The following is a 27626-nucleotide window of genomic DNA, read 5'->3' as shown; positions in this document are numbered from 1 at the left end:
CTGTATTAAATTGCATGTGCATAGAGGTGACAGAGAGCACTTGGGGTGAGTAGGCACCAATAACTCCACTGAGAAAAATGCTCTTCCTATCAGCTTACAGTCTCCATTCCCGTCGCTAAAGGATTTAATTTCATTCCTTCAAATTTGACATTTCCACCCTAGAATAAAGTCCTTTAAAGAACTCATATTTGTACAATTTGCATATGAATATTAAGTCTTGGGAGTCATAGTAAAGACTACCAAAATAATCGCTGGAGAAATAGCTCAGGGGTAAAGTATTTGTGGAATAAGTATAAAACTCTGGCTTCAATTCCATGCATTGTCAAAAGAAAAAAGTAAGTTAATGAAAAAAATGCTACTAATAGGCAGAATATTCACTGGGAGCAAAACTTAAGATTTTCCTACAGTTTGCACCACACTTTCTCCCCCATTCCATATTTTCCACTTGTCTTCCTTTTTTCTTTCTGTCAGGATGCAAACCGCATTTTTAGGTATAAATAATGAATCCTTAAGAGCAACCTGCTCCAAACTGGGTTTAAAGGCGTGCTTTCCTTCCTGTTCTCTCTCTCCTTTCAGTCTCTCTCTCTCCTTTATTCGTTTTCTTTTTCATATTGTCAGCTTGACCAAAACAACATTTCCACTGCTCTATGAATTTTGAAACTGTTTTCTTTTACAACTTAAATTGGATGAGTGCTGCTAATTCATCGCTGCTTTGTCCCATTTTCTATGACCTAACAGAGGTTGAGTTACTAGATACTTAAAATGTGTGTGGATATTCAGGTTTCCGGAGCAGTCACTGCATAGATTCAGAATAAAAATAATACAGACTGTTGACTACATTTCATTAAAATCTAAACAAGAATTATTTTAAAGCACCTAGATTTATTCCATCCTCTATCACAGCAATAAAAATCTCAGGATTATCTCACTTCCCAAAGCTTTGATCTTTCTTCTCTATTATCATTCTAATAGGAAATATTGGAAACGCAATACATGTAATTGATTGATATATATTATGATAACTAACTCTGGATATTTTTGCTTCAAGATATTACTTAGTAAAACAACTCTTACATCTTTTCATATTCAGACAGAGGCAGCCCCCATACGAAGCAATTATCAATGACTTTTAATGGGGAATATTTCTTAAATAATATTCCTATAATTTCTCATAAGAATATGAGTATGTGGCTCTATATCAGATTTCTTTTCATGCATTTAACAAACATCTTAATATAAATTTTATTATAAATATTGTTTTCACTGTTAGAGGTTTAAATTTCATAAGTGTTTTTTTTTTTTTTTTTTTTTTTTTTTTTTTTTTTTTTTTTGGCTTTTTGGAGACAGGGTTTCTCTGTGTAGCCTTGGCTGTCTTGGACTCGCTTTGTAGACCAGGCTGGCCTCGAACTCACAGTGATCCGCCTGCCTCTGCCTCCTGAGTGCTAGGATTAAAGGCATGTGCCACCACGCCTGGCTATTTCATAAGATTTTTGCCTAAAACATGTATTTTTGTCTGGAGTTTAAAGATGGAACTTGTGAAGGTACAGGAAAACATGTATAAAGAGGAAAATATGATGTTATATATAATACTTTTATTAAAAATATAACGAAGTAAATCCAAGTCAAGTTTTGTGCCTGGAAGTAACGTCGTAAGCTTAGAAGAAAAAGTATTTTTCTAATGTTTCCAGATACAAAAAAATAGTTTCTATTTCTTTATGATAAATTTCCAAAGTATTTCATCTTCTAGGTAACAAGTGAAAAGTTTTCTTTTTTGTTTTGTTTTTGTTTGTTTGTTTTCAACAGGGTTTCTCTGGATTATCCTTGGCTGTCCTGGAGTCGCTTTGTAGGCCAGGCTAGCCTTGAACTCACAGCGATCAGCCTGCCTCTGCCTCCCAAGTGCGGGGATTAAAGGTGTGAGCCACCATGCCCAGCTGTGAACAGTTTTCTTGTTGGACACAATTAAAGGTGATTTACCTAAACTTAACAAGAATCGGAAATAAACAACAAGGAAACACAGATGTGTGTGCGTGTGTGTGTGTGTGCGCGCGCGCGCGCGCGCGCGGGCGTGAATGCACATGCATTTGTATGTGTATGTATAGAGTTTAAAAATAATTTCATCCCTGACATAGGTTTGAAAAGCTTATACAACTACAAAATTTTTCATGTTTGTGAGTCCCTACAGAGCAAAGTGCGTCTCCTAAGATGACATCATGTCCACACCGTTCTCGAAGGCGGTGGTAAACAAGCAGGTTCTTGTTGCCTCTTTGATTTTTGCCAGAGCAATAGCAGCCTCTTTTGTGTCACTAACTAAACTGACTGCCAAACAAAGAAGCAATTTAATGGGATTCCCACAGCATGTCAGTCAAGATTAACCCCGTGGCTACTCTTCTCTACGGAACAGTTAGCCTCTGGGATAGGGTATTTCCGGTCAATAAATGTACAGGACGAAAAGCACTTGTAGTGTAAAAGTTCACTCTGGCTAATGTTTGTTTATATATTTGTTTATGTATTAGGACTTTGATACTGCTACTTATCCAAGGCTGTCTCAGCATCTCATCTGTTGGACGAGGATGAGTCAAGTCCTTCAGAAGGTAGCTATGTGATGCAATATGCAAACTAGACACTAGAGTGGACCTGTGGAGAGCGAGGCTCACGGAAATAGCATGCAACCGTGGAGCTTGTTAGTTTTGTTGACTATTGCATGTTTAAAAGTGTTTCTGGCACACAGTGTGTATATAGTAAATAAACAGAAGAAAGGAATACTGGCTCTATCATTTTGTGGTTACACAAATTCTTGGCATGCAGCTACTGACTTATGTAAGCCTCATATTCATAGTGTGAGGATTAAATGAACAGAGTGTGAATGTTTAACATATTAGCTATTTTTGTTAAGGTAATGTAAACACAGCCTGGAAAAATAAAGGCATTCAACATAGGATAAATTATTCAAAATAGCATTTGCATATTTCTCATTTGAATTTATAATGAATGTTCTGCCTATTATAAATGATAATATATTAATGAAGATGATGCTGAGTCAAGGAATTTACCAGCCTTTATAGTCTTCAAAATTGCCAGATATTAGTCATTATTACTGTTTAATATATGTTTGGGAGAATATGATCACTCATAATATGAAAGAATTTTGGTGAAAAGTACTTTATCAGATAGTCACTTCTCCCCACAAAAACATCATTGTAAATGATAAAAAAAATTGTATTCAGCATTCATCTAAAGAAGTAGCTTTGAGAATTGGCAATAGATCTTCCTTAAAACCCAGCTATACCACTGTTGGGCAAATACGCAAAGGATGCTCCACCATACCACAATGACACTTGCTCAACCATGTTCACTGCAGCTTTATTCATAATAGCCAGAAACTGGAAACAACATAGATGTCTCTCAACCCAAGAATGGATAAAGAAAATGTAGTATCTTTATACAATGGCATATTACTTATCTGTTAAAAACCAATGACATCAAAAAATTTGCAGGCAAATGGATGGATCTAGAAAAGATCATCTTAAGTGAGGTAACCGCCAACCCCGAAAGACAAGCATGGTGTGTGCTCACTTTTAAGTGGGTATTAGCTGGGAAGTAATGAATAATCAAGCTGCAATCCAGAGACTCAGAGAGGCTAAGTAACAAGCAGGGCTTAATGGAGTACTCATGGATCTCCCTGGGAAGGGGAAATAAAATAGATTTTTCAGGTGAACTGTGCAGGGAGGGTGGGGATGGGACCAGGAGGAATTAGGCAGGTGGGGTGGGTTAAGAGGGATGGAGGAAGGTAGTACTGAGACAGACAACTGTAATTGGGGGGTATTTTGGAGAGGATGTACAAACCTAGTGTGGTGAAAACTCCCTGGAATCTAAGAGAGTGACCCTAGTGAAGACTCCTAGTAGTGGGGAAATATGAAGCTTGAACTGGCCATCTTCCATAACCAGGCACGCCTCCTAGCAGTGGGACTGGGACACCAACCCAGCCACCAAACAGTCAACCACAACCTTCAATCTGCCCTTTGGGCAAGATGTGCTGGAGTAATGGTGGCACACAAATTGTGGGAGTGGCCAACCAACGATCAGTCCCACTTGAGGCCCATGTCACCAGAGGAGTTCACACATGACACAGCCTGGATGACCAGGAACCAGAGGCTGGTCAGCCCAGAGACCCAGGATAGAAGCAAACATGAGTTTCATTAAAAAAAAAAAAAAAAAGGTCAATGGAAACGATTCTTAATTATATTCTGCTATACACACAGACTGGTGCCTAACACAGTTGTCATTAGAGGGGTGTCATCCAGTAACTGATGGGAACAGATGCAGAGACCCACGGCCAAACACCAGGTGAAGCCAGAGGGTCCCTTCTGAGGGTGGAGAGGAAGGGTGGTAGGAGCCATATGATCAAGGATACCAGGAGACCAGAACCAACAGAACCAACCAAGCAGGGCTCATTGATGCTCATAGAGACCGGAGTGACAAACAGGGAGCCTGCACGGGACTGGCCAAGGCCCTGTGCATATATATGTTATGGCGTGTAGCTTGGTATTCTTATGGGACTCCCAACAGTGGGAGTGGAGATTGGGAAGGCTCTGACTCTTTTGCCTGCACTTGGGACCCCTTTCCTCTTACTGGGTTGGCTCATCCAGCCTTGATATGAGGGTTTGTGTCTAGTGTTATTGTAGCTTGTTCAGTGGATGTCTCTGGGTGGCCTGATCCCTCCTTCCCCCCCACCCCCTCCCTTTCTCTCAAGGGAAATGGAGGAGGAGTAGATCTGGGAGAGAGGAGAGGTAGGGGAAGGGACTGAGAATAATGGAGGGAGGAGAAACTGTGGTGGGGCTGTAATGTATGAGAAAAGAATTAAAGAAAAAGTTTTACCTCACCTGAAAAAAAAAGTGGCTTTAGAATGTGGGAAACAGAAATGACTCATTAATTCATCAGTGTGAGAACAACAACAACAAAAATTATCTTTTAAGTACAAGACTTCTTGAGAACTAAGCAGTTTGGGATTGAGAGGTGGTTTAGAAGTTGAGTGCTTCCTGCTCTTGCAGGGACCTGAGTTCAGCTACCAGCACCTATCGTTGGCAGCTTAGAACTGCCTTTAACTCCAGCCCCAGGGATCCAATGCCTTTCTGGCACACACACGCACGCACACACACACACACACACACACACACACACACACACGCACGCACACACACACACACGCGTGCACACACACACACACCAAATACATTTAAAAGTAAACTAAACCTGACTCATATAAACCATTGTGTGATATCCAACAAAATCAATAACAATTTTCAAACATTATTACATAGACAACAAATAGAATCACTTGTCACTGTAATTAAAATTATAACACTTATATTCATGTTTAATTATATATATACTTATTAATGTTTCAGAGTAGAGTTCTGTTTAGAAATAAATTTGCATATACCAATTTTTAACAGAGATCTCACTTTTTTCTATTTTATAATGATCTTTATTTTCACAGGAGCCAGAATTCCAGTAAAGTTTGATGAGGAAGGTCCCTGCAGGGTGCTGTGTGTTGCTGCAGGCAATAAAGGTCTGGTGAGGGGACACTGACCTTCAGGGTCCTGGGAGAGCAAGTATTCACCTAGAGAAGCTCTTTCCTCTATCCATTGAAAATTTCCTCCCTGCTATCAGCTTTCTTTGTATCACTCTACTTTTTGTCTTTTAAAACACTTGCATAAATATTTAGCTTATTTACTCAGGCAACGGTACCATTTGCATTTTAAGTAAACTAGTTATTTTAAATTAGGGAGTAAAATTGGTATTTCTGACAATTACTCAGAGAATTGAATTTTTTTTTTACCCATAAGAAAAGAAAAAAGTTATACATAAGGCCCATGCTAATTAGCCATCCAAGATTTGCATGTGTTTGCACCTGTCCTTTTTGGTTGGCTTCCTGTTACTGTGACTTTGCTCCAGGAATCCTCTGAGAAGCATCATAGCTCAGGGCAGAAGGTTCTCACTGCCCATCAACTTCCTCCTATCAGTCTCTTTCTCGAAAGTCCCTGTTTACAGAGAATTTGTATAGTAGTGAGTTATTCTCAAATTCCTTGTGATATCAACAGCAAAAGTACTTGCAAAATCAAGATATTGGGTGGAAACACTGATTTTTGTCAAATGAAGTTGAGGAAGGAAAGGGCGGTGCAGATTAGGGAGGAAGAGTAAATAAAAAGTTGTAGAAAAGAGGGACCAAAGAACACACAGCTCCTGTCTCAGTCCAGGTACCTCCCTGGGGATTCACACTAACCCATGCCAAGGATGGATGGCGAGATGAGACTGAAGCAAGTTCATCATGAGGAGTGGGCGGGGCTGCCTCCATTCTGCACAGTAACCTGGCAGAGTGCTGCACCCTCACTGCCTCCTGTGCTTGTCACTTTGGGCTGCACTCTGCACATCTTCATTTCCCCTACATCCTTAGGTGTGTCTACCTTGGTACCACTTCTCTGGGCACAATCAAAATGAATCGTTTCCTCACTCTGTTTTAATTCCCAAATGACACCTCCCTCTGCTCCTAATGTATTTCTGATTGATCCTTCCCTACAGCACCATGGAAAAGATTAAAAGACAAAACAAAAAACTAAAAGAAAAAAAAAATGAAAATGTCAATTCCTTGCTTACCTTTCAAAAGGACTAACGAGCTAGCAAGATGAAAAATAAGTAGCTACTTCTGAGGATTTTAACAGTAGTAGATTATCTCTAATTCACCTAGGGCTGAGGGTCTTTATAAGGATAATTCCTATAGCAGGGCAGCTCTGCTTTATCTTGCCACGCCTGTTATCTTGCCCTCCTTTTGGGTTGCATGAGAATGACTGCCACAGGCTCATATTTTAATGCTTGATCTCCAATTGGCAGAACTGTTTGGGAAGGCTTAGGAAGTGTGTGGTGGGCTCTGAAGTGTCAAAAGCCCAGTGATTTCCAGTTAACTATCTCTCTCATTCTGCTTCTAGCTTGTGGATCAAAATGTAAGCTCTCAGCTACTGCTCCACAGCCGTCGCCAGTTAGCTCTATGATGTCTCAACATATAAAATCTCACATACTGCCCCGCTACGATGCCTGCCTGCTGCCATGTTCCCTGCCATGATGGTCATGGACTAAACTGTAAGCAAGCCCCCAGTAACCTCTTTCTTTGAACAGGTTGCCTTGGCAATGGTGTCTTTTCGCAACAATAGAGAAACTAGACAGCCTCTTAGTATTGTCTAGGCTCATCCTGTACTGAGCAGGATCAAAATTCAAATGTTGTTTACTGTTTACGACAGTTTGCCTTGTTTCCTGACCTGATAATAAATAATACTGACAGCAAGAACAAAAATTTTAATGAATGAGTAGCAATATTGGAAGACTGAAGAGAATAATACTGGAATCATTTGGTTGTATCATATCATGCCCAGATAGACCCCACTATTTGCTACAAATGTAGGGCATGACTTTTGTCTTCTAAAACCCCTTCTCCTCATGACTGAATGAAAAGAGCAAAGTTTGCTTTATAAGCGCAAAGTAAGAATATTTTTACAATTGTATCATTGGAAAGATATAGAAATGATTCTTTAATCAACTTGTGCTAGTGTATTTTATTTTATTATTTCCACATATCTTTACCTAGCTTACATTACATAATTAATACATGTATTTCACCAGTCTCATTGCCCTGAAGACTTACTGCTCTGAAATCAGTGTCTGACTTATGGTCTGTAATGATGTCTTGCTATTCTTATCAATATCAGATTTATGTTTTTAGGATCTTTAGTTGGTCATCTTTAACAAAATCTACATAACTTCCTCCTTTCAATTAACTGATAACAGATGGTTCAGTGCTATTGATTATATAAATAAAAATTATACAAGAGATTTTATTCTTTAAAAAAAAAAAACAAACAAACTTAGATTTGCCGAAATATGTGATTCATTTTCAGTAAAACACTGCACTTCTTGTCCATTCTGGAGTCAAGCCGAGCACCAAGTAATTACCTGATTGTGGGTTCCTTGGGCCACATGTATCAAAGTTTCCAGCTTCATGTGAGAATTAAATATTGGTATGTGGTAACATTTCAATTTCACAACTGAGCTCTGCCTATGGAGATCTAAGTCACAAATCACTGTAGGTTCGGAAAAGGAGCACAGTTTTAATATTTTTCTCGGGTAGTCAGAGTCTATGTACTTTTAAAATCTACTTCCAACACTTAGAACTTCAATTTCTATTATTTTTTTCTTTAAGGTTCATATAATTCTGAGGGAATAAGTTGCCATATACTTGTGATAGCTTTAGTTTTTATTATTTCTGATCAACATTTTGGTTGCCTTATTCATAACAACAATTTAATTTTGGGTCAAGACCTTCAAAGTTAGAGTTCCTTAAAAAAAACTTATTCTACTGAATGGAATGATAGGACAGCAGAGTTTACAGCTGTTAATTACCCATTAAATAAATCTGGAGGAGAGTCAGAGGTTCTCAGCAAGTACAGATAATATTAGATGAGAGGATGGAAACATTAATTACCTTGATAACATTATTATACCTTACACACATGTATTAAAATATAATGCTTTATGCTGCTAAAATATGTAAAATTATGATTTCAAAGTTGTTCTAATAGAAATAAAGAATAGAAAAGCTAGATACATTGCTAGGAAAGTGTACTAAAAATAAATATTTTAGAAAAAAGTTTGGAAAGAACAAGATTGGATTGAGCATCATTTGTGACTTACAGATGAACATTCTGCTTCTTTGGTAAGTTATAATAATGGTAAGCATCACCCAATACCAGCACTCAAAAGAAATGAATAAAGATCAGCAACACACACAATGGAGCTTACTAGAAGGATGTATGATCACTATACAAACTATTTTATTGACACCTGACCTCAATGCCAAGTGTTAAAACTTTTGAGTTTGTGACAGGCAAATCTACTGCTTGAAACATTCATATTCTACCCAGGTCCTGAACATAATGGTAGCCATTTGTGGGAATAAAGAGCTAGAAAGATCTCATTGGAACAATATGTCTGTGAAGGAGGCAGGCAACCATTTTTAAAAGGACCTCTTACTGCAGCAGTTCTCAACCAATGAATAACAGTCTCTGTGGCAAACCTCTATCTCCAAAAATATTTATATTATGATTCATTAACAGTAGTGAATTTGTAGTTATGAAGTAGCAATGAAAATAAGGTTATAGCTGGGAGTCATCATGGCACAAGGAACCATATTAAAGGATTGCAACATTAGGAAGGGTTGAGAACCACTGCCTTAGAGTCTTTTTAATCTGAAATAACAGTGCCTGGAGATTTGTATCTTTACTATCCCATTATTAGGAGTGTCAGTGTATGGCTGCCTAATTCATTCTCTCCTACCAGTAGCTATCTTCAGCATCCTTAGCTTTATGGAGGTAACATCTCATTTTGAGCTGCTAGCAGAAATAATATTCCCATGTTTTCTTTGCCCATCTCTACATTAGTAATAGTGCTAATATCTTGGTATGATCTTTGGGGGCAATGTTCAAAGAAATGCCTGAAACTCACTCAATGAAGTAGACTTCACCCTTTTCTGTGTAGGCCATTTCCCAGTTATCGGGCAGTGGGTCTAAGTCCTCACTCTCCTCTGGCTTCACGGGCTTTGTGTCGTCCATCTGCTCCTTTAGCTCTTCGGGCTGACTGTACACTGGTGCAGGGTAAGGCTGGGAGGGCGTCTCCTCTGAGGCACCTGCACTTTTGTCTTCATGTTCACTGGATTCTGCAAGAAGAACAACAGGTGGTCAGTTGCTCTAAGCGACAGAAAACGTGAAGGAGTATGGGATGTGCTGCATCGGGCTCCAAGTACCACAAAAAGCCAACAGGAAATAATTTCAAACAGGCATAATAGCAAAACGCTGTGAAAACGATCAATATGCTGATTTATGGACACTGTTCGCTTATCACTGTGTCTATCATCCAGTTGAATATTGCTTCTTACTCAAGAGGAGGGATGAAGTGTGAGGGTCTTTCCTTACCTCAGGCAGAATATAGATGATCTATATCTGTAGTGAGAATTGTGTAACTTTGTTTAAAAACACACACACAGAAATATTATGGGAATACATTTTCATTTTAATCCCAGGAGTAAGGATATGCGGCTGCTTTGCAGCAGCTGACTATGATTTACCTCACGCTCTGGCAGGGGAGTGGTTTTGCCAGGTGCACATAGTTTCTGCAAATGTGTGACATTTAGCATTCTGGGAACTTTTCAGAAGATATATAAGTGCTAGAGCCCTGATAGATGGGTGACTGATTGGTGGTTGCATGCTGTTGGTTGCAGTTTGTCAAGTAGTCATGTGCAAAGAAACAAGAAGAGGAAATGAGCTATCCCGATGGCAAAGATCATATTTGCCCCAAGGAACTCAATGACTCTTATCAGTAGGAAGCAGTCTACTAATAATGATGACCTTTTCCCTCCTTTATCCTTTCTTCTCTCTTATCTAGTGTTAGGGGTTAAAAGGATAGAGAAAGAAAATTCCTTACTATAACATTAAAAAGTAGTATTAGCCAATTAAACGCTCAAGAAACATGAAACAAACAAGCAAACCAGAACCAGAGCACCCTCTCCATCTATGTAATGCTGAGCTCAAAGACACTTGGATAACCCAGTCACTAGCCTGAGAGAATCAATAAGAGGGAATCAATAAAAACTTCACCAGCCAAGAAGCCCACCCATCTGGACAAACTCAGTCTCCCCTAAGCATGCACACTTCTAAATATATAAGAGCCACGTGTCTTTTCTCCGAACGTTGTTTGAAGGATTTCTCTACCTGTATCTTGGTAACTGATCAGAACGTGGACCTCAAAGTACAGTGAGAGAGGCAAATACAGAAAGCAAGAAAACTAATTCCAGTGCAATACAGCTAAATGAAAATAGGTAGTCACTACGTTTTGGGGAAGTTTGAATGTTTGTTAAGGGCATGTCCTTAAAGCAGAAGAAAAATACCTGCAAGATCCCCTGAAGCATGGATTTTGCTCCCATACTGTAAGGTTCAGGTTTTAAGAGTAAAAATAGAAATGAAGATATTCTAAAGGTCTCCTTCAGGAGGTGTGTCAGAGAGTAGGCGAAGAGGATAACTTAGGGCTGTGTTTTCTTGTGTTATAATTTTGGTGAAGAGATAAGACTTAATAGGGTTACTCCTATATGATTTCCTAGTATTTACTTTCTGAGATATTCAAGCTTTTGCTCTTCCAACATAGATTATTTTCCACTATCAACAGAACATGGTTATTTGTTGGAAAGCAGGAGTTTAAGAGCTGTGTAGAACAACAAAAAACAAACCCTAAAGTAAAAGAAAGAAGATGCCACAAACATTGCTACAAGGGAAGGATTTGAATTTGACCTTTACCTGGAAGAAAGTCGTGCCTGAAGTAAGAGGTGAAGACATGTAAGACAGGTGATGTGAGCGTGACAATGCCATCCTGGAAACAGGAAACTAAAACTGTTTGGAAATGAGCAATAGCCAGCCAAGCAAAAAATGCATACACAAATGCACATGTGCTTTGATTCAGTTGTCCTGCTTTGAGACTATCTCCTCTAAAAGTAAAGGCATTATTGAGTAGTTACAGCTGTATATTTACTGCAGTGTTGTTTATTGTAACAAAATCCTGAAAACACAAAGGCCTTTTCATCAGAATATGGTCAGTGCATTTTATTTATCATGATAATGGAAAAAGATGTAACTCTGAATAATAGAATTACATCTATAGACCTACTGACGGAGAAAATTATTTATAGTTATGCTATAAAGACTAATTTTCAGGGGATATAAATTAGTAATCATGCATATGTCCATATGTATGATTGTGCATAGCTCTACAGTCGGGAAAAATGTAAAAATGACTGTCAACTTTATGAATGAGATGCTGATAGAAGAAATTTTCTTTACATGATTTTATAATCATCGGTTATGTTAATTTTAGGAATTCAGAAATTTACAAACTCACTTAATAAATTAGTAATATAGAATGGAGTCTTTGTCTCAATAAAAATTGTTTAGGTCAAATTATTTTTCTTATAGGAGAGTAGTAGTAAATTATGTACTCAGAAGTAGGGAACCCAAGAATACATAGTGTTTACTGCTTTGGCTTGAAAAGGGGAAACATGAAAAATTACATAGTCTCTTGAGATGTAGCCTCCTAGTGATTCTTATAGATGCAAACTCTGTAACGCAGGCGCAAAGGCAGCCATGTGAGAACATACTGCGGTTGTCCTTAGAATCTTTTGGCAGCGGCTTGTTACAACCCACAAGCATCAATCCACGGACCGCATCATGGTGTGACTGTGGACTGTCCAGAATACTGTGCTGCACAGAAACGTTGCAACACCAGTGTCTGAACTTCTTTACTTGTTCACTTAGGGTGTTTTGAGTCCTCCATTGCTGTGAAGCAATGAAGAAGAGAAAACAAGGGAGGCACGACCCCTGCTTTGCTGGAACGAAAACATGTCACCTATCGTCTCCCCCCCCCCCCCCATTATGTTAACGTACTGAGAGCTACTGAAAGTAAAAGGGAAAAATTTGTGCCTAGCCATTCATTATTCTCATGTTAAGATTCAAGCAACACTTTTTTGACAATGTGCTATAATATCCGAGGTGTCTTTCAGTATAAAGGGGGGGGGCACAGATAAATCATGGCTGGATCAGGCACAGACTTCTTCACAAGACCACAGAATCGGGACTGTATCCTGGTACCTAAGGTAACAGATCTTACCCAGGAGGGTGACAAAATATCAGATGCTCATTGTCTACATAACTATTCTGAATATTTGAAGATGGCAGGAAAGTGAGTCTCTAGACTGGTGATAAGCTGCTTTTATGTCCCAGACATAAGACATATTGTCTTTTGGCAGGAGGATGAAAAGAAGTGAGCTGACATAAAGTTTTATACGGCTAAAGGACATGAAAAGAAGAAGAGGTCCTACTCATGTTGGAGGGTGGTAAAGCTTCATTGAGATAGAGACTGTAAGAGGGCAGAGGACCCTGTGGGTGGTGGGACTCTGCCACTGTTTCTCATACTTGGTTTAGAGGCTCCTGCCAAACCTATGATGGAGGCATCCAGGCAGGGAGTTCCTGGCTGGAGAGGATCAGCTTGAAGGACAGCAGCAGATGGTTAGATCGTGGGATAATTTATGCCAGGGGTGAATATGTACTTGCCAAGAGAAATTTCATGGAAAGCAGAAACAAGAATCTTTCCTGCAGAGATCTGAGTTATCCCAACACTGTGGGTTTCCAGTCACAGAAAGAGGAAGCTACCAGGAGGAGCTGAGGCAGCAGGCCAGATACAGTGGAGACTTCATCAGACCACAGACATCGCACGCAAAGAGGAGAGATGGAAGAATGGCCTAAGCTTCTGAGGAGTCCAGTACAAAAAGGACCCCAAACCACAAGGCATCAACAACAGGGCAATCCTTGGAGATATCGGCTCTCAGTTAAAATGGTATTCATGGGAGAATGATCAGCCAGGAAGCCAGTTCATTAGGAACTTAAGAATCACAGAAGCAAATAGAATATGCCCATGAAAACTCCACTCAAGGTTTATTACTGAACTGATGAGATAGCTCAAAGAGCTGGAATTTACCACCAATCATGAACATCGAAGTTTAATCCCAGGATCCCATATGGTGAAAGGAAAAAAAATCAATTCCTGAAAGTTGTTTTTTGTCCTCCACATGTGCACCATGGTGTGTAGATACACAAACACACACTCCAGAAAAGAAAAGCCAGACATAGTGGCACACGCCTAGCCCTTGGGAGGCAGAGGCAGGTGGATCTTTCAGTTACAGGCCAGCCTGGCCTATATAACAAGTTCCAGGAAAGCAGAGCTACACAGAGACACCTGTCTCAACACCCCCAAACAAAGAAAAAAAAAGCCCATATGCTAAATAAATGAATAAAATAATTTTCAAAAGTGGAGGGGGCGGGAAGAAAAGGACCTGCAGGTGACAGGACCTTTACAAGACCAACAGAGCCAACTAACCAAGGCCCAGAAGGGCCTGCCAAGACTGAAGCACCAACCAAGGACATTGCACGGACTGGATCTAGGTCCCCTACAAAGATGTTGCTGATGGGCAGCACAAACGTCATGTGGATCTCCTAGTAAGGGGAGCGGGGACTGTCTGTGACATGGACTCTCTTTCAAACTTTTCAATTACTTTCCCCTGTCTGCCTTGCCAGGCCACAGGGGGAGAGGATATGCTCAGTTCTGATGGGATTTGATGAGCTAGGGTAGATGGGAAAGGGGAGGCTCCCCTTTTATGAGGAATAGGGGGAGAGGAAGGGGGAGAGAGGGAAGGACTAGGAGGTGAGGAGGGATGGTGCTTAGTCCAAGATGCAAAGTGAATAAATAAATAAATTAATTAATTAAAAATAATTTTCAAAGGTTTTGCTATGAGCAAATAAACTTGGTACTATAGTTACATTATGTCATTATTCTCACAAGGGAAATGTGACATATCTTGTAAATGAAACTGGTCTTTAATGATGTGAGTATCATTTATTGTTGTGGCAGGGATGATGCAGCAAGGCTTTTCCAGTGTGACTCACTTGCCGCTATTTGTTTCTTTATCTTTAATCAATCACCACATTAGCAAACATGAATTAACTTCCTACAGTGTACAAAATACTTGACAAGAGTTTAATAAAGAGGAGAAAAAGTTCTTTTGATCAAGCTTTTGAGGTTGAGAGGGAGGCAGTAATAGCACCTGCCTCCTCAATCTGAACAAAATAAGCTGAAAAAAAAATGAGTGAGATGAATGGAAAAATCATAACACTCACATTTGTTATTCATAAAGGCTAACATAGAAATACATTTCACAGCGAGAGTCTGGAGCTTCTGTTGATCCTAGAAGCAGGTTAATTTATCTATTGGCAGCGCTGAACCAGGGGAAGCCTTCCTATCAAGGACGGAACCTATTTCCAGAAGAGTAAAATAGAGTAGACTCGCAGAGATATCCATCTAGATGCCTGCAGGCTGATTCATGAGGGTTCCTATACCTGGGGCTCAACACATTTGCATATGACAACATGACGTTGCAGTATCAAAAGGCTAGATTCTTCCAATAAAAGAAAGAAGAGAAGACAAACTAAAGAAGACAAATTGTCATTCTAAATTGGATCGCTAGGTCAGTCATTCCTCTTCTGTTGGGTAGAGTGAGTCGAGGAATCAGTGCAGTTGAATACAATATCTACCTAGACATGGCAGAGGCAGGCAGGTGGAGGGCTCCGTAAGGAACTACTGTGATAACTTCTTCAATGACATCCAATAATAAGGAGGACTGGTACAGAATTGTCCACGGAGACAGCATAGGAAGTAGAAGCAAGAATATCCAGCACAACTCTCAGAGGAGTGCCAGTTAAAAGGTCAGCAAGAGATGGAGGAACTGACAGTAATTAATTAATTAATTAGTTTTATAGACATTTATTGAAAGTCTAATAAGGGCCAGGGGAGTCAGCTAAGTGAGATGGAGGTAAAGGGACTACAGTCCTAATAGGATAAAATGTTTTGATAGAGCTGTCAAATCCTACTCCCCACCGCCGACACACACTTTCACACACACAATTGGATTAAAACAGGCATTTATTGCAAACTAGAAAACTCATACCAAAATGTTTTCAGGACCAGCTCGCAGCACTTGCAAGAAAGCTGTTTCTGACTTTGCTTTGCCTCTGCTAGTCCTTGGTTTGTGGCACAAGACTTCAGCTTTCACAGCAGAAATGTTGGATCAGGGGCACATCCTCCTCCAATATGACCTCATCTTAATTATAACTACAGTAGTCTTGTTCCTAAATAAAGTCACTTTCTGAAATGCCAGGGGACACAATTCAACTCATAAAACAGTTCATTAAATGAATTCAGCTTCCAGTCCCTTCTATTGTCAGGGAACCTGCACTTTATAGTTTCATACTACATTGGTAATGGCTCAGAAGTCAACCACTGGGAAGAGAAAATACTTTTGACTACTAAAAGGAGGGAGAAGACTAGATCTTACACGCCAAGGAAGGATATCATTCTCACAAGTATTCCAGCCCATCTGCAGGCACGCCCCTGCACACAGCAGGTACGGTTCAGGCTGGGGCTGGAGAGTCCCTGGACTCTCTGAATTCCAACTAAGGAGGAGGCACGTAGCCTATGCATACTTGGCATTTTTCAATACGGAACCATTTACTAACTGGATGGAGTCCAGGAGAAACAATCTGATTCATTTCTTCACGTGGTTTTAGTATTAAATATAAAACCTACTACTTTTGAATGTGTAAAGTAACTTTTTCCTGGAGATGCTTGTTGTTGTGGTCAACAGACTTTTTCTGTTATCATAGGTGGCTTTGACTAATTCATGTGACATTATCATGCCTCATTGACATCCTGCAAACTGGAATGAGAGTATTTTTTCCATTAGCAAAAGAGACAATATTTAAATTAAAAAAAGTAATGAAGACCTCTCTTTAAAATATAGTAATACAGTGAAAATAATCCCCTGAAAACCAGTACTGTTAAATTCCCAACAATTCCTTAGAACCACTGAGGCATAAAGCAGACATTTGAAATACAGAGTCCTATAAACAACGATCCACAAAATAATACTCTACTGTGATAATTAATAAAAATGATTCCCTTCACCTTGCCTGCCATAAGCACCAGATTAGATGCAGGAAATACGATTTTTTTCTTTCCATAAAATAATTCAGAATAGTTTAAGGATCTCAATGGAGAATAGAGACAAAAGCCACTAACTTGGGAATGCAATGCATGTCATTTTGCATTCGGTATAAATTTTATAGTTCTAGTTCATTCTGAGGCTATGGTATTATACAAATTTAAGGAGCAGACAGTTCATTTATTTATTGTTCTACTAGTGTCTTTGTGTAACCAAAAATTAGTCTGAACTCAATTATTCTTAATACTCTTATTCAGACTCATTATAGAATAACCAGAAACAAATATTAAAATGATAAAGATTATATATTCTATGTGTTATTTGTAATCTATGTGTTATTCTAACTTGACATGATATAGTAGTCTAGGTTCTCTAGAGGAACTGAATTTATAGAATGAATCTACATATGTCTATGTCTACGTAAAGGAGATTTATTAGAATGGATTACAGGCTGTCGTCCAGCTAATCCAACAATGACCATCTACCCAAGGGAGATCCAAGAATCTTTAGTTGTTCAATTCACAAGATTGGATGTCTCCATTGATGCTCAGAATGTGCTGGAATCCTGAAGAAGTAGGCCCTAATGCTAGTGAAGGAATGCACTTGCTAGGTAAAGTGAGAGTAAGCAGGCAAAGCAAGAGCAAGCCCTCTCTGTGTTCTTTATATAGGCTGCCAGCAGAAGGTGTGGCTTGGATTAAAGGTAGATCCTTTCCCATTTGGAAAGTCTGGGTTGAAATGGTTCTTCCCATTTCAAAGGATTTAATTAGGAAAAAGCCGTCACAGGCATGCCCAGCCATTTGGGTTTTAGAAAATTCTAGATGTGGTCAAGTTGACAACCAATAATAACTTACACATGTCCACATCCTGCCAACTTGACACAAAATCATACATCCTTATGTCCTACTTAATTTCCAAATAATAACAGTAACCAGTTCATAATTACTCCTAACATAATATATCTACCCCAATTGTAACTGCATTATGTATTCAGCCAGGTCATAACTACACCTGACATGATATAACTATTCTGTGTATAATTACAGAAGTATTATAAATTTAGAATAGGTTGCAATATCCCTTGAGAGATACTTTTTTAGTATCTCAATTTTAAATGTGATGACCATTGATAGTCTCTTAATTGATCTTACATTGCATGATAAAGAAATTGAGAAAAGAAAACACAAATATTTGTACAAACACATTAACAAAATACAACAAAAATAGTCATGTTTGTTTTAATCTTCATTTCTGCAACTGGTCATGTGGCCTTAGCTGGTATTTATAACTGTCTTTTTCAACTACCTATTCTGTATTTCCTCCACCCTCAGCAAATACTTCGGTAGGTCTTAACTCCTCTTCTGGGAGTGACATTCCTGAAGTATCTACTCCAGTAAGGACAAAGCATTTTTATTACCACAGAGAAAGTGGTCCAATGTAGTCAACCTGCCACCAGGTGGCTGGCTGGTCAACCAGGCAAAGGTGCCATATCAGGGACTCTGTGTTGGTCTCTGTTGTTGGCAGATATGACACTCAGCATCAGATACAGCCAGGTCAACCTTGGAGAGTGGAAGTCCGTGTTGTCAAGCCTATGTATAACCTGCATCTTGCTACCATGGCCACTTTGTCCATAGTCCATTAGGCAATGACAGAAATGGCTTGGGAAAGAGGCTGATTGTCCACACAATTGGTCTTCCTATCTATTTGACTATTGAACTCCTCCTCAATGAAAGTCACCTTTTGATGAGCAGTTACATGGGACACAAATATCTTCACATCCTTCACCCATCTGGAGAGACCTGTCCACATACTTCTTCACCAACTGTTCAGTCATCCTCTTTCCAAGTCCCTGACCATCCAAGACAACCGGTTGGCTACAACCCATGAACTGGTGAACAATCACTCATCTGGCCAAAGTTCCTTCCAAACAAAATGTATGATAATATGTACTGCCCAAGCTCGGCCCAATATAAAAATTTCCGTTCAGGTTCTCCCAGAAAGGAGTTGTAATGCTGTAGCTGCCTACATGTAAAAGTAATAGCAGAGCAGGCCCTAGTCTTCTCCCCCTCAATCAACCATAGGGCACGCCCCATGAGGTTATAGGTGCATATACATGTACAAATTACAGGCATTTGGCAACTTTTTCATGTAACTTGTTTGTGCCTTCAGGATCTACCTTGCACAATCACCTCTATAAATCATGCTTCCATTTGATAATGGATTGCTCCTGTTCATGTCCTAGTTTATAAATTAGTTGGTCAGATCACACTCAGATCATGATAAGCAGCTCAGGTCACATGGCTCCTTGGTGGGACACTCAAACATTCCCCATAGCAGGCCAAGAACTGTCTCTCAAAGGGACAGTAGACAACAATGATGATAGGACCTTGCCTCAAATTCCTCTCTTCTGTGACTCACCTATAAGGTCTGGCCAAAGGTTCCAAACAGCATCTCTATCTGCTCTGACACCTCTGGAGGTCTGCTGGGTCATGTAGAGCAGCCTGGACCTGTTGAAAAGCCTTCTGTTGTTCCGAGTCCCACTCAAAGCTACCGTGTTTCTGAGCCACAAAGTCTATAGGACAAAATAACCCAGCCAAGTGAGGAGTGTATTTTCTTCTCAACCCAAATAGGCCCACTAATATACTACTTTCTGGGAGGAAGAACCAGCTTCAATAACTTCCCTCCACCTTCAAATGAATGCCTCTGAATGCCATACATTGCTGGACTCCTAGGAATTTTGAAGAAGTAGAATTTTTCTGAAATAGAAGGCCTTTGAATTTTGGTTCAACTTGGCTCCCATCCTTTGATGTACATATATGTGTTACCAAATAGTTCAAAGTGGTTGCTGCCTTCAGCTTACTTGGGCCAGTCAACATAATGTTGCCAATCCATAGCAAAAAAAGATATTTTATGGAGGAGACAAATGATCAAAATCCCTTCAACATAAGTTATGATATCACCAGGCACAGTAGTGCACACCCATAATCCCAGTACTTGGGGAGGCAGAGGCAGGTGGATCTCTGTGAGTTTGAGGCCAGCCTGGTCTACAAAGAGAGTCTAAGACATCCAAGGTTACACAGAGAAACCCTATCTCAATAAATAAATAAATAAATAAATAAATAAATAAATAAATAAATAAATAAGTAACCCCAAAAAGTTATGATACAGGGTTGGAGAGTTAATATAACCTCAAGGAAAGCTGTAAGGGTGCATTGGTAGGCTTGACAAGTGAAAGAAAATTGTTTCTGGTGGTCTTTATGGACAGGTACTGAAAAAAAAAAAAAACACTCCATGGGCATTTGCTAGCTTAATAGCTGTACACCATTTACCAGGAGATGTGTTAATTTGCTCAAACAATGATATGGCACTTGTTACAGGAGATACAAGTGGAGCCACTTCTTGATTGTATTTTCAGTAGTTAACTGTCATGCTCCATGGCTGTCCAGACAGGAAAGCTAAAGGGAGGGGCTGTGGGAACCATCGTCCTTATGGCTTTTAAGTCCTTGAGAGTGGCACGAATTTCTGCAATTTCTCCAGGGATGCACCCTTGTCTTGTGTACTCTTTGAGTCACTGTTTTCCCTGGCAAAGGCAATTCTAAAGGCTTCTATTTAGCCTTTCCAACTGTAAGAGCCCTCATCCCACAGGTCAGGAAACCAATATGAGGATCCTGCCAACTTCTAAGTATACCTATGCCAATTATCTGGTCAGGGGCTGTGGAAATAACCACAGGATGAGTTTTGGGACCTACTGAAGTTACTGTGAGTAGGACTTCTGCTAAAACTCCATTAATCACCTGACCTCCAGAAGGCCCTACTTCAGCTGCAGGGCCATGCTATTTTTTAGGGTGTCCTAGAATTAGTGTCAGCTCAGAACCAGTATCCAATAAGCACTGAAGACACGATTGTTCCTTTACCCAAGGGTGCAGTTATTACCCTTGTAAAAGGCAGTGGGTCCCACTTGGGGAAGGACTGGAAAAAGCCTAACAGTATACCTGTCAAGTATTTAATCAAGGTCTTTCCTCAGGGGAGCCTATCTGCCCTTTCATTCAAGGGGTTCCGAGCCTGCAACCTGGCTCAAGTCTGAAAATTTGATCACTAGCTGAGAATCCCTTTTGCCATGACCCAAGGCAGTCTGTTTCATTTGTCTGAGGACTTTTAAGCTTATACAGCTCAAACAAAAATACAGTAGGCTTCTTATCTACTTCATGCCTGGAAATACTATGACTGATTTGCCAGTATCAAAAATTCGTACGAGCCATGCTACCATAAAAGTCATTTTGCCTGTGCTGACCACTATGGGTCAGGCCATTATGGACACTGTCTTGTTATTGCTGCCCATTAAGATAACTGCAATCAATTCGCCTTTGGTGGTTCCGTGCTGCCACCTGGCCCCTGCAAACTTTGGGTCCTATTAAACCCATTGGCTTTACTTTAGCCAGCTGAGCAGCAGTGTCTCCAGCTCTAAGGTCAGGAACAAGAAAGACAGCAACAACTAAAGTTCTGTTCTAGCACTGCATCTTGCCTGAGTCTTACAATCCCTTCCTCAATATTAAGGCTAGAGCTCTCAGGCAGCCTCAACTCTTTTCTGGTAGAATGACTTTTGAGAGATGCTTCCATCATTCAAACAAACTTTTGGCACCTTTTCAAAGTTTGTGAGCATTCATACTAAACTCAATGGGCCATATCAATAAACTTAGCCGGAATCAGTTTTATGTCCTTCCACCATTATCCCACACCCTTAAGATTGATTTTCCCACACATTTCCTACACCACTGCTGAGGTGAATTAGCAAACCCATTAAGCTCCTCAGTAGAGAAGCACACCTCCTTATGTACTACACATCCTATTGCTCCTCTAGGACCATGCTTAGCATCAAGTCTGGTTCTAGAGGCAGCTATTGGTGGGCCCTGAGGGCCATCGGTATTTGCCCGGCAACTCCTTCAGAGAAGAGCACTTCTGGTTTAGTAGACAATGAAGGGTTAATTTTCTCAGTCAAAGGTGGAAAAGGCAATGTTTCAGGGTGTCAGGCAGAAGTACCTCTTCCGAGGGTAGAGACAAACTCTCGAGAATCTGAGGGGTCAAAGGTCTCGGCTTCAATAGTGTCCTGCCATACTTCCTGTCCCACGTCACGGGATCTCATTCTATGGCAATTAGTGCCCTTACTTTAACCATGGATACCCACCAAGACTGCAACTTCCATTTTCCCTGTGATTCAGCCAGTCCAATGATGAGGGCATCAGTTTGCTTTTCTGCCACTTGAGCTGTGTCCCTGCTGGAGAGATGGTTCTCCTCCAGGGCACACTTCGAATCCTTTAGACTGTTGATGCACATCTGGAGCCAGTCATTTTTTTTTTCTTCACTAAGCTGTTTTCCTTCACTGTATTCTGAGTTGCTAGAAGCTGGTTAATTTTATCACAGAATTCATTCTTTTCTTATGTCAATTTATTCAGAGATGCACACAAGAAAAATTCTATATAGTCATCAAATCTGTTGCCTCTCACAATTGGTGAATCAAGATAATCAAACACATTTGTCTCTCTACATCTATAAAGTGGTTCACACCATGAGCCTTCAGTACTCTCTGAGCCCCCAGGAGAGGCTTCATTAACTGTAGGTGTTGGTAAATTGGAAAGCCTATTTCAGATACTTTAAAATTTCATCCTTATTCTTCTGTTGCTCTAGAACCATTTTGGCATCAAAATCTAATTAGTCAGGATCTCTAGAGGCACAGAACTATGTATGTATGTATGTATGTATGTATGTATGTATGTATGTATCTATCTATCTGTCATCTACCTATCATCTATCTATCTATCTATCTATCTATCTATCTATCTATCTATCTATCGGATTTATTAGAATGGATTATAGGCTATGGTAGGCCAGGTAGTCCAACAATGACTCTCTACCAACAAAAGGTTCAATAATCCAGTCGTTGTTCATTCATGAGTCTAGATGTCTCAGCTGGTCGGTCTTCAGTATAAGTGGGGAAATATTCAAGTGATACAAAACTCTAAACTACAAAGAAGAAAACAGCAATTTTTTTCATTGTTAGAGTCAGTGCTGCAGGGATCCATTCTGTAGTGACAGTAGTGTTCTTGATCCCTCAGGAACTTTCCTATACATGGTGATTACTAATACCTAGTTAGTGGGCTTTGATGTGTGAATGATTCAGAAGTAGTTCTGTTCCCTAAACGATGTATTATGAGTTCTTCAAAATATACGTTATAGAGTGCTGATCCTTAACCATTGTGGGGTGCCCATGCACACGTATATGCGTGTGTGTGTGTGTGTGACTGTAAGTGTATATGTGTGTGATGTGTTTGGGTATCTACCTGTGTGTGTATTTTTGTGTGCTTGTGTGGTGTGTGTGTGACTTTAAGGATATGTTTGTGTAATATGTTTGTGTATCTGTGTGTGTGTGTATGAGCGAGTAAGAGATAGGGGTGTATCTGTTATTTGGTAAATCAATACTTTTGAGCCGCTGATAGATAATGCCCCTTTATTATTTGAGGCCATGATGGAAATACATACTACAACATGCTAGAACCAGGACAAGTCAATGTCATGGCTTAGTGTGTTTCTGATTATTTTAAATGATACAGCAATTAAGGAAGCATAAACCCCCAATTGTGTAAAGAAATTATTTCTTATGATTTAAAAGCAAATTGTGTCTCATCTATTCAGGAGGCCAGACAGGGAAATGTGAATTACATAAAAAGTAGACTTAATGTTTCAAAATTGTATTACACCTATAACTAAAATCCATAATCAGCATATTGTATACAATATTAGAATAGTGTATAAATTATGAACATGGAATATTCAAAGTTTCTGAGTGGAAAAGGACAAGAAAAAGTATCTCCCGGAATGTATAAAACTAAATGGAAAAGAAACACTAGAGAATATTAGTAGAGGAAATTATGTTCCATTAACAGTGGAGAGGAGCTGCCTTAATTAATAGATTTATTCCTTGTATAATATTTCAGCTTTAACACTTTAATAAGGGTAGAATGGATAATGGGGATAATAGTTCTCATGGCTGTGAAACTGAGTGTGCTTTATGATTTCCGTTATGTAATGAGTCCTAAAGGCATTTACCGTACAGGAACAAGTCCTCTGAATCCTCAGCAAACTTTGAGGTGATAACAGTCAACAGACATATTGAAAATATCCAAGAGCCATAGCAAGAAATGAAATAAGACACTTGATTTGCATTTATAACACATCTTAGAGCTTGGCTTTAAGGTTCTGGGGGAAAATCAGAATAGTATTGTCTGAAACATGACAGCAGCCCCCGACATTTCGAGGGGTTGTAAGACAAAGATGGAGGCTCTTTGCTCAGTCTTTACTTTGATAATCTGGAGGGCTGCTCTTTAAGGTCAAAGTTGAATCGAGGCATTTTTTGATGAGAACAAAAAGAAGGCGAGGTGCTGTCTCTAGGCCAGTGTTTGGGCAAGTCTTATCCAGAGACCACCCCCACTCTGCCCAATCCAGAGAGAAAGGTCAGCACTCATGTATAACTGTGCAGAGCCACTGTGGATGACAAAGCAGGTGGCAGGCACTCCAAGGGTCTCTAAGGCACAAGAAACTCAGGCAGACAGCTGAACACTAGAGCAGTGTGTGTGTGTGAACAGTTTAGAGTCTGAGCAACTCTGCTGTACCCCTGCTGCCTCTTGTCCTGCATTCTCCATTCATGTATTAAATCTCTCTCATATACAAATCGCATCACCCCTCCCCTTGAGAAGTAGAAAAACCCTGCACAGAAGCCTAGGGTAGCTCCTGAAAACCCTGACTCCACGTGAGGGCCAGAAGAGGTATCATAAGGCATTGCTTTCACATTGGCTGACAAGTGAATCTTCTTTGAGGTAAAAGGATGCTTCTGAAGGCTGTCGTGGTCACACATGCTTGCTGTGTGTCGGTGAGGTCACTGCCATTATTCAGAACCAACTCTGAAGTGGCCCTCTTGCTGATTTGCAGTCACATCTGGACACCCAAGCACTTTATGTTAGGGTAGTTTGAATTTCTATGTAATCTTTTTAAAGCTGGAATGTCCTTTATAAATGGAATTAGTTGGATAAAGTCCTAGAATTTTACCCATTTGTTTGCTTCCCCCCCCTTCCCCCAGACAGGGAGAGAAAGCGAAGTATAGCATTTGGGACCAAACCATAAAATTAAGTCATGTCAGGAAACAAAAACAAAAGGGAAAAAACAGAGGAAGATCTGAGTGCATACACAAACCGCAGCCTCTGTGAACTCACATAAAAATAGTCACGGGACAGGCACTGTGGCAGTTTCAGAGTGGGGCATTATTCACAGGAAAACAGCGAGATTCACTACGGAGGACATTATTCTTCAGAGAGTGACAGGGTCGCATTCACAGCACCAGGACTGATGGTGCATGTACAGTCGGCTTGCCAAGCTTCTCAGCACTGGGGTGCAGGTCCCCAACGGTGAACTGAGATCATTGCTGAGGACACTCAGAGATCACATAAGGGACACTCTGTTTGCTCTCTGGGAGATGCAGTTCATCTGGACTAATTGCGGGCTTGGGAGCCTGGAAAAGGCAGCTCTGTGCCCACATACTGTATTCCCTTTGTCGGGGAGCTCTCTTGGGCCTCTCCTCCAGGCATTGTGTGTGTGTATTAACAGAGAGCCTTAGCTGCCTTTGAAATATATGTGCATTTCTAATTCTTTGACTGGACTTAGCCATAGCTGATGAAAGGAAGCTAACAGATAATAAGGAGTCACTGTTGCAGGTAACGTATGTAAGAAAAGAAGTCTGAGAAATCCTACTACTAAAGTTTACAGACTTCACTTTTCAGAAGAATGCAACCTTTGAAAATAATTACATCCACATAACTATTAACCATCCATCTATTTTGGTATTTTCAAAGTTTGGGAGATGGATGCTTTCATCTCCAAAAAGTCTGTATTTTAAAGGACTTTTGTGTACTTTTATTTATATTATAAAAGATTGGGAAATGAAGCTAGTCACCTGCCTAGCACCAGGCAGTTGAGAAGACTGCCTTTAGAGTTTGAGACTATTCTGAGAAACATAATGAGTTGCAAATCAGTCTAGGTAACATAGTGATACCCAGTTTCAGAAGCCAAACAAACGAAGAAACAACAACAATATAGGTTAAGACATGAAACACTGTTGTTAAAGACACTGAATAACAAAACAAGAATGAAAAATTATAGTCAAGACATTAAAAATATGGCATTTTCTACATGGTTGTTGAGGATCAAAACACAAAGATTAAAAACTTGAATCTACCTCAAGACCCAACTGTACCTCACCTGGGCATATACCCAAAAGACACCCCATCTTACCACAAGGACACTTGTTCAACTATGTTCATAGCAGCTTGTAATAGCCAGAAACTGGAAACAAACTAGATGCCCCTCAATTGAAGAATGGATACAGAAGATGTGATACATTTATACAAGGGAATACTACTAAAATACTATTTAGAACAAGGGAGTCATAAAATGTGCAAGCAAATTGTTGGGACTAGAAAAGACCATCCTGAGTGAGGTAACCCAGGTCCAGAAAGACACACTTGGTATGTACTCGCTTATAAGTGGATATTTGCCATATAGTACAAGATAACCATACTACAATCCAAAGAAGCCAAGGAACGTCCAAGGGAAGATGCTTGGCTCTCACTCAGAACTAGAAATACAAAAGATGTCGAAAGTAGATGGAGGGAGATGGGGTGGGAAGGATAATGGGAGTGGGGATCAGGTTGGCAGAGAGAGGAGGGGGTTGAGGATAAGAACTAGGAGAAAGAATAGAAATCGGTGGAGGTGGGGGTATCTCTGGGAAGAAGAGGCTCCTGGGAGTCTATGGGGGTAACCCTAGCCAAGATTCCAAGCAATGGGTGTTAAGGAGCATAAAGCCAGGTAGGGCTCCCAGTTGAGGGAGAAGGACACCAACCCACACATAAAACTTTCGACCCAAAATGTGTCTTGTGTACAAGAAGTAGAATGGCAAACGTAGAACAGAGATTAAGAGAATTGGCAAACCAGGGACTGGTCCAGCTTAAGACTGCACTCTGTTGGAGAGCGCTCATCACTCTGCTATGCTTGCAGACACGTCTAGCATAACTTTCTTCTGAAAGGCTTCATCTGTCATCTGGTGGAGACAGATGCAGAGACACAAGGCCAAGCAATGTGACAAGCTCAGGGAGTGCTGTTGACAATGGGAGAAAGGATTGAAGGAGTGTGTGGGGGGGCGTCAAGGATATCCCAGGAAGACCTACAGAGTAATCTAATTCGGGCCCACGAAAGCTCACAGAGACTGAACCACCAACCAAAGAGCTTGCAATGGACACAATCTAGACCCCCCATACATATATAGCAATGTGCAGCTTGGTCATCTTGTGGGTCCCCTAAGAATAGAGTAGGGGCTCTCTCTGAATCTGCTATTTACCGCTGGGTCCCTTTTCCCTTAGCTGGGCTGCTTTGTCACTCCCCAGTGGCAAAGAATGTGCTTAGTCCTATAGTGACTTGAGATCCCAGTGTGGATTGGTACCAGTTAGGGCCTCCTTTTCTCTAGGAAGAAGAAGAGGGAGAATGGGAAGAGGCAGGTGTAGGGGTAGGATAGGGATGAGAGGAGAGAAGGGGCTGGGATCAAGATGTAAAGTGATTACATAAATAAATAGAGGAAAAATAGACAATAAAAAAGATCTTGAAGTGTTTAAAGATAGATGCTATAATGATGATTTTGATTTTCAATTTGATTGTATTAAGAAGGACCTAGAAGATGAGTGAGCAGACCTTAAGATGTATCCATGGGTAAAAAATAGTCCTAGTGTTAAAATTATATTCTGTATGTGTATAAATGATAAACTGAATTTGGTGAATTATAAGCTTTACCAAAATTAACTAAATTTAGGATTTTTAATGAACAGTTCAGATTTAGAAT

At 40.1% G+C, this 27626-nt stretch overlaps 1 protein-coding gene across 5 annotated transcripts in view; it reads right to left on the bottom strand.

The window, feature by feature from the left end:
• Nucleotides 1–27626, bottom strand: part of Magi2 (membrane associated guanylate kinase, WW and PDZ domain containing 2) — a 1455764-nt gene that overhangs the window by 459283 nt on the left and 968855 nt on the right. For all 5 annotated transcript variants that reach the window (XM_051152089.1, XM_051152090.1, XM_051152091.1 and 2 more), the window contains exon 5: nt 9550–9760. In XM_051152089.1, coding sequence (XP_051008046.1) covers nt 9550–9760 — 211 coding nt within the window. The remainder of the gene's footprint in view (nt 1–9549; nt 9761–27626) is intronic.

This window comes from Acomys russatus, chromosome 10 (genome assembly GCF_903995435.1).
Source record: "Acomys russatus chromosome 10, mAcoRus1.1, whole genome shotgun sequence".
Taxonomy (NCBI): Eukaryota; Metazoa; Chordata; class Mammalia; order Rodentia; family Muridae; genus Acomys; species Acomys russatus.
The sequence above is the reverse complement of the archived record's forward strand: the minus strand, read 5'-3'. Positions and strand labels throughout refer to the sequence as shown.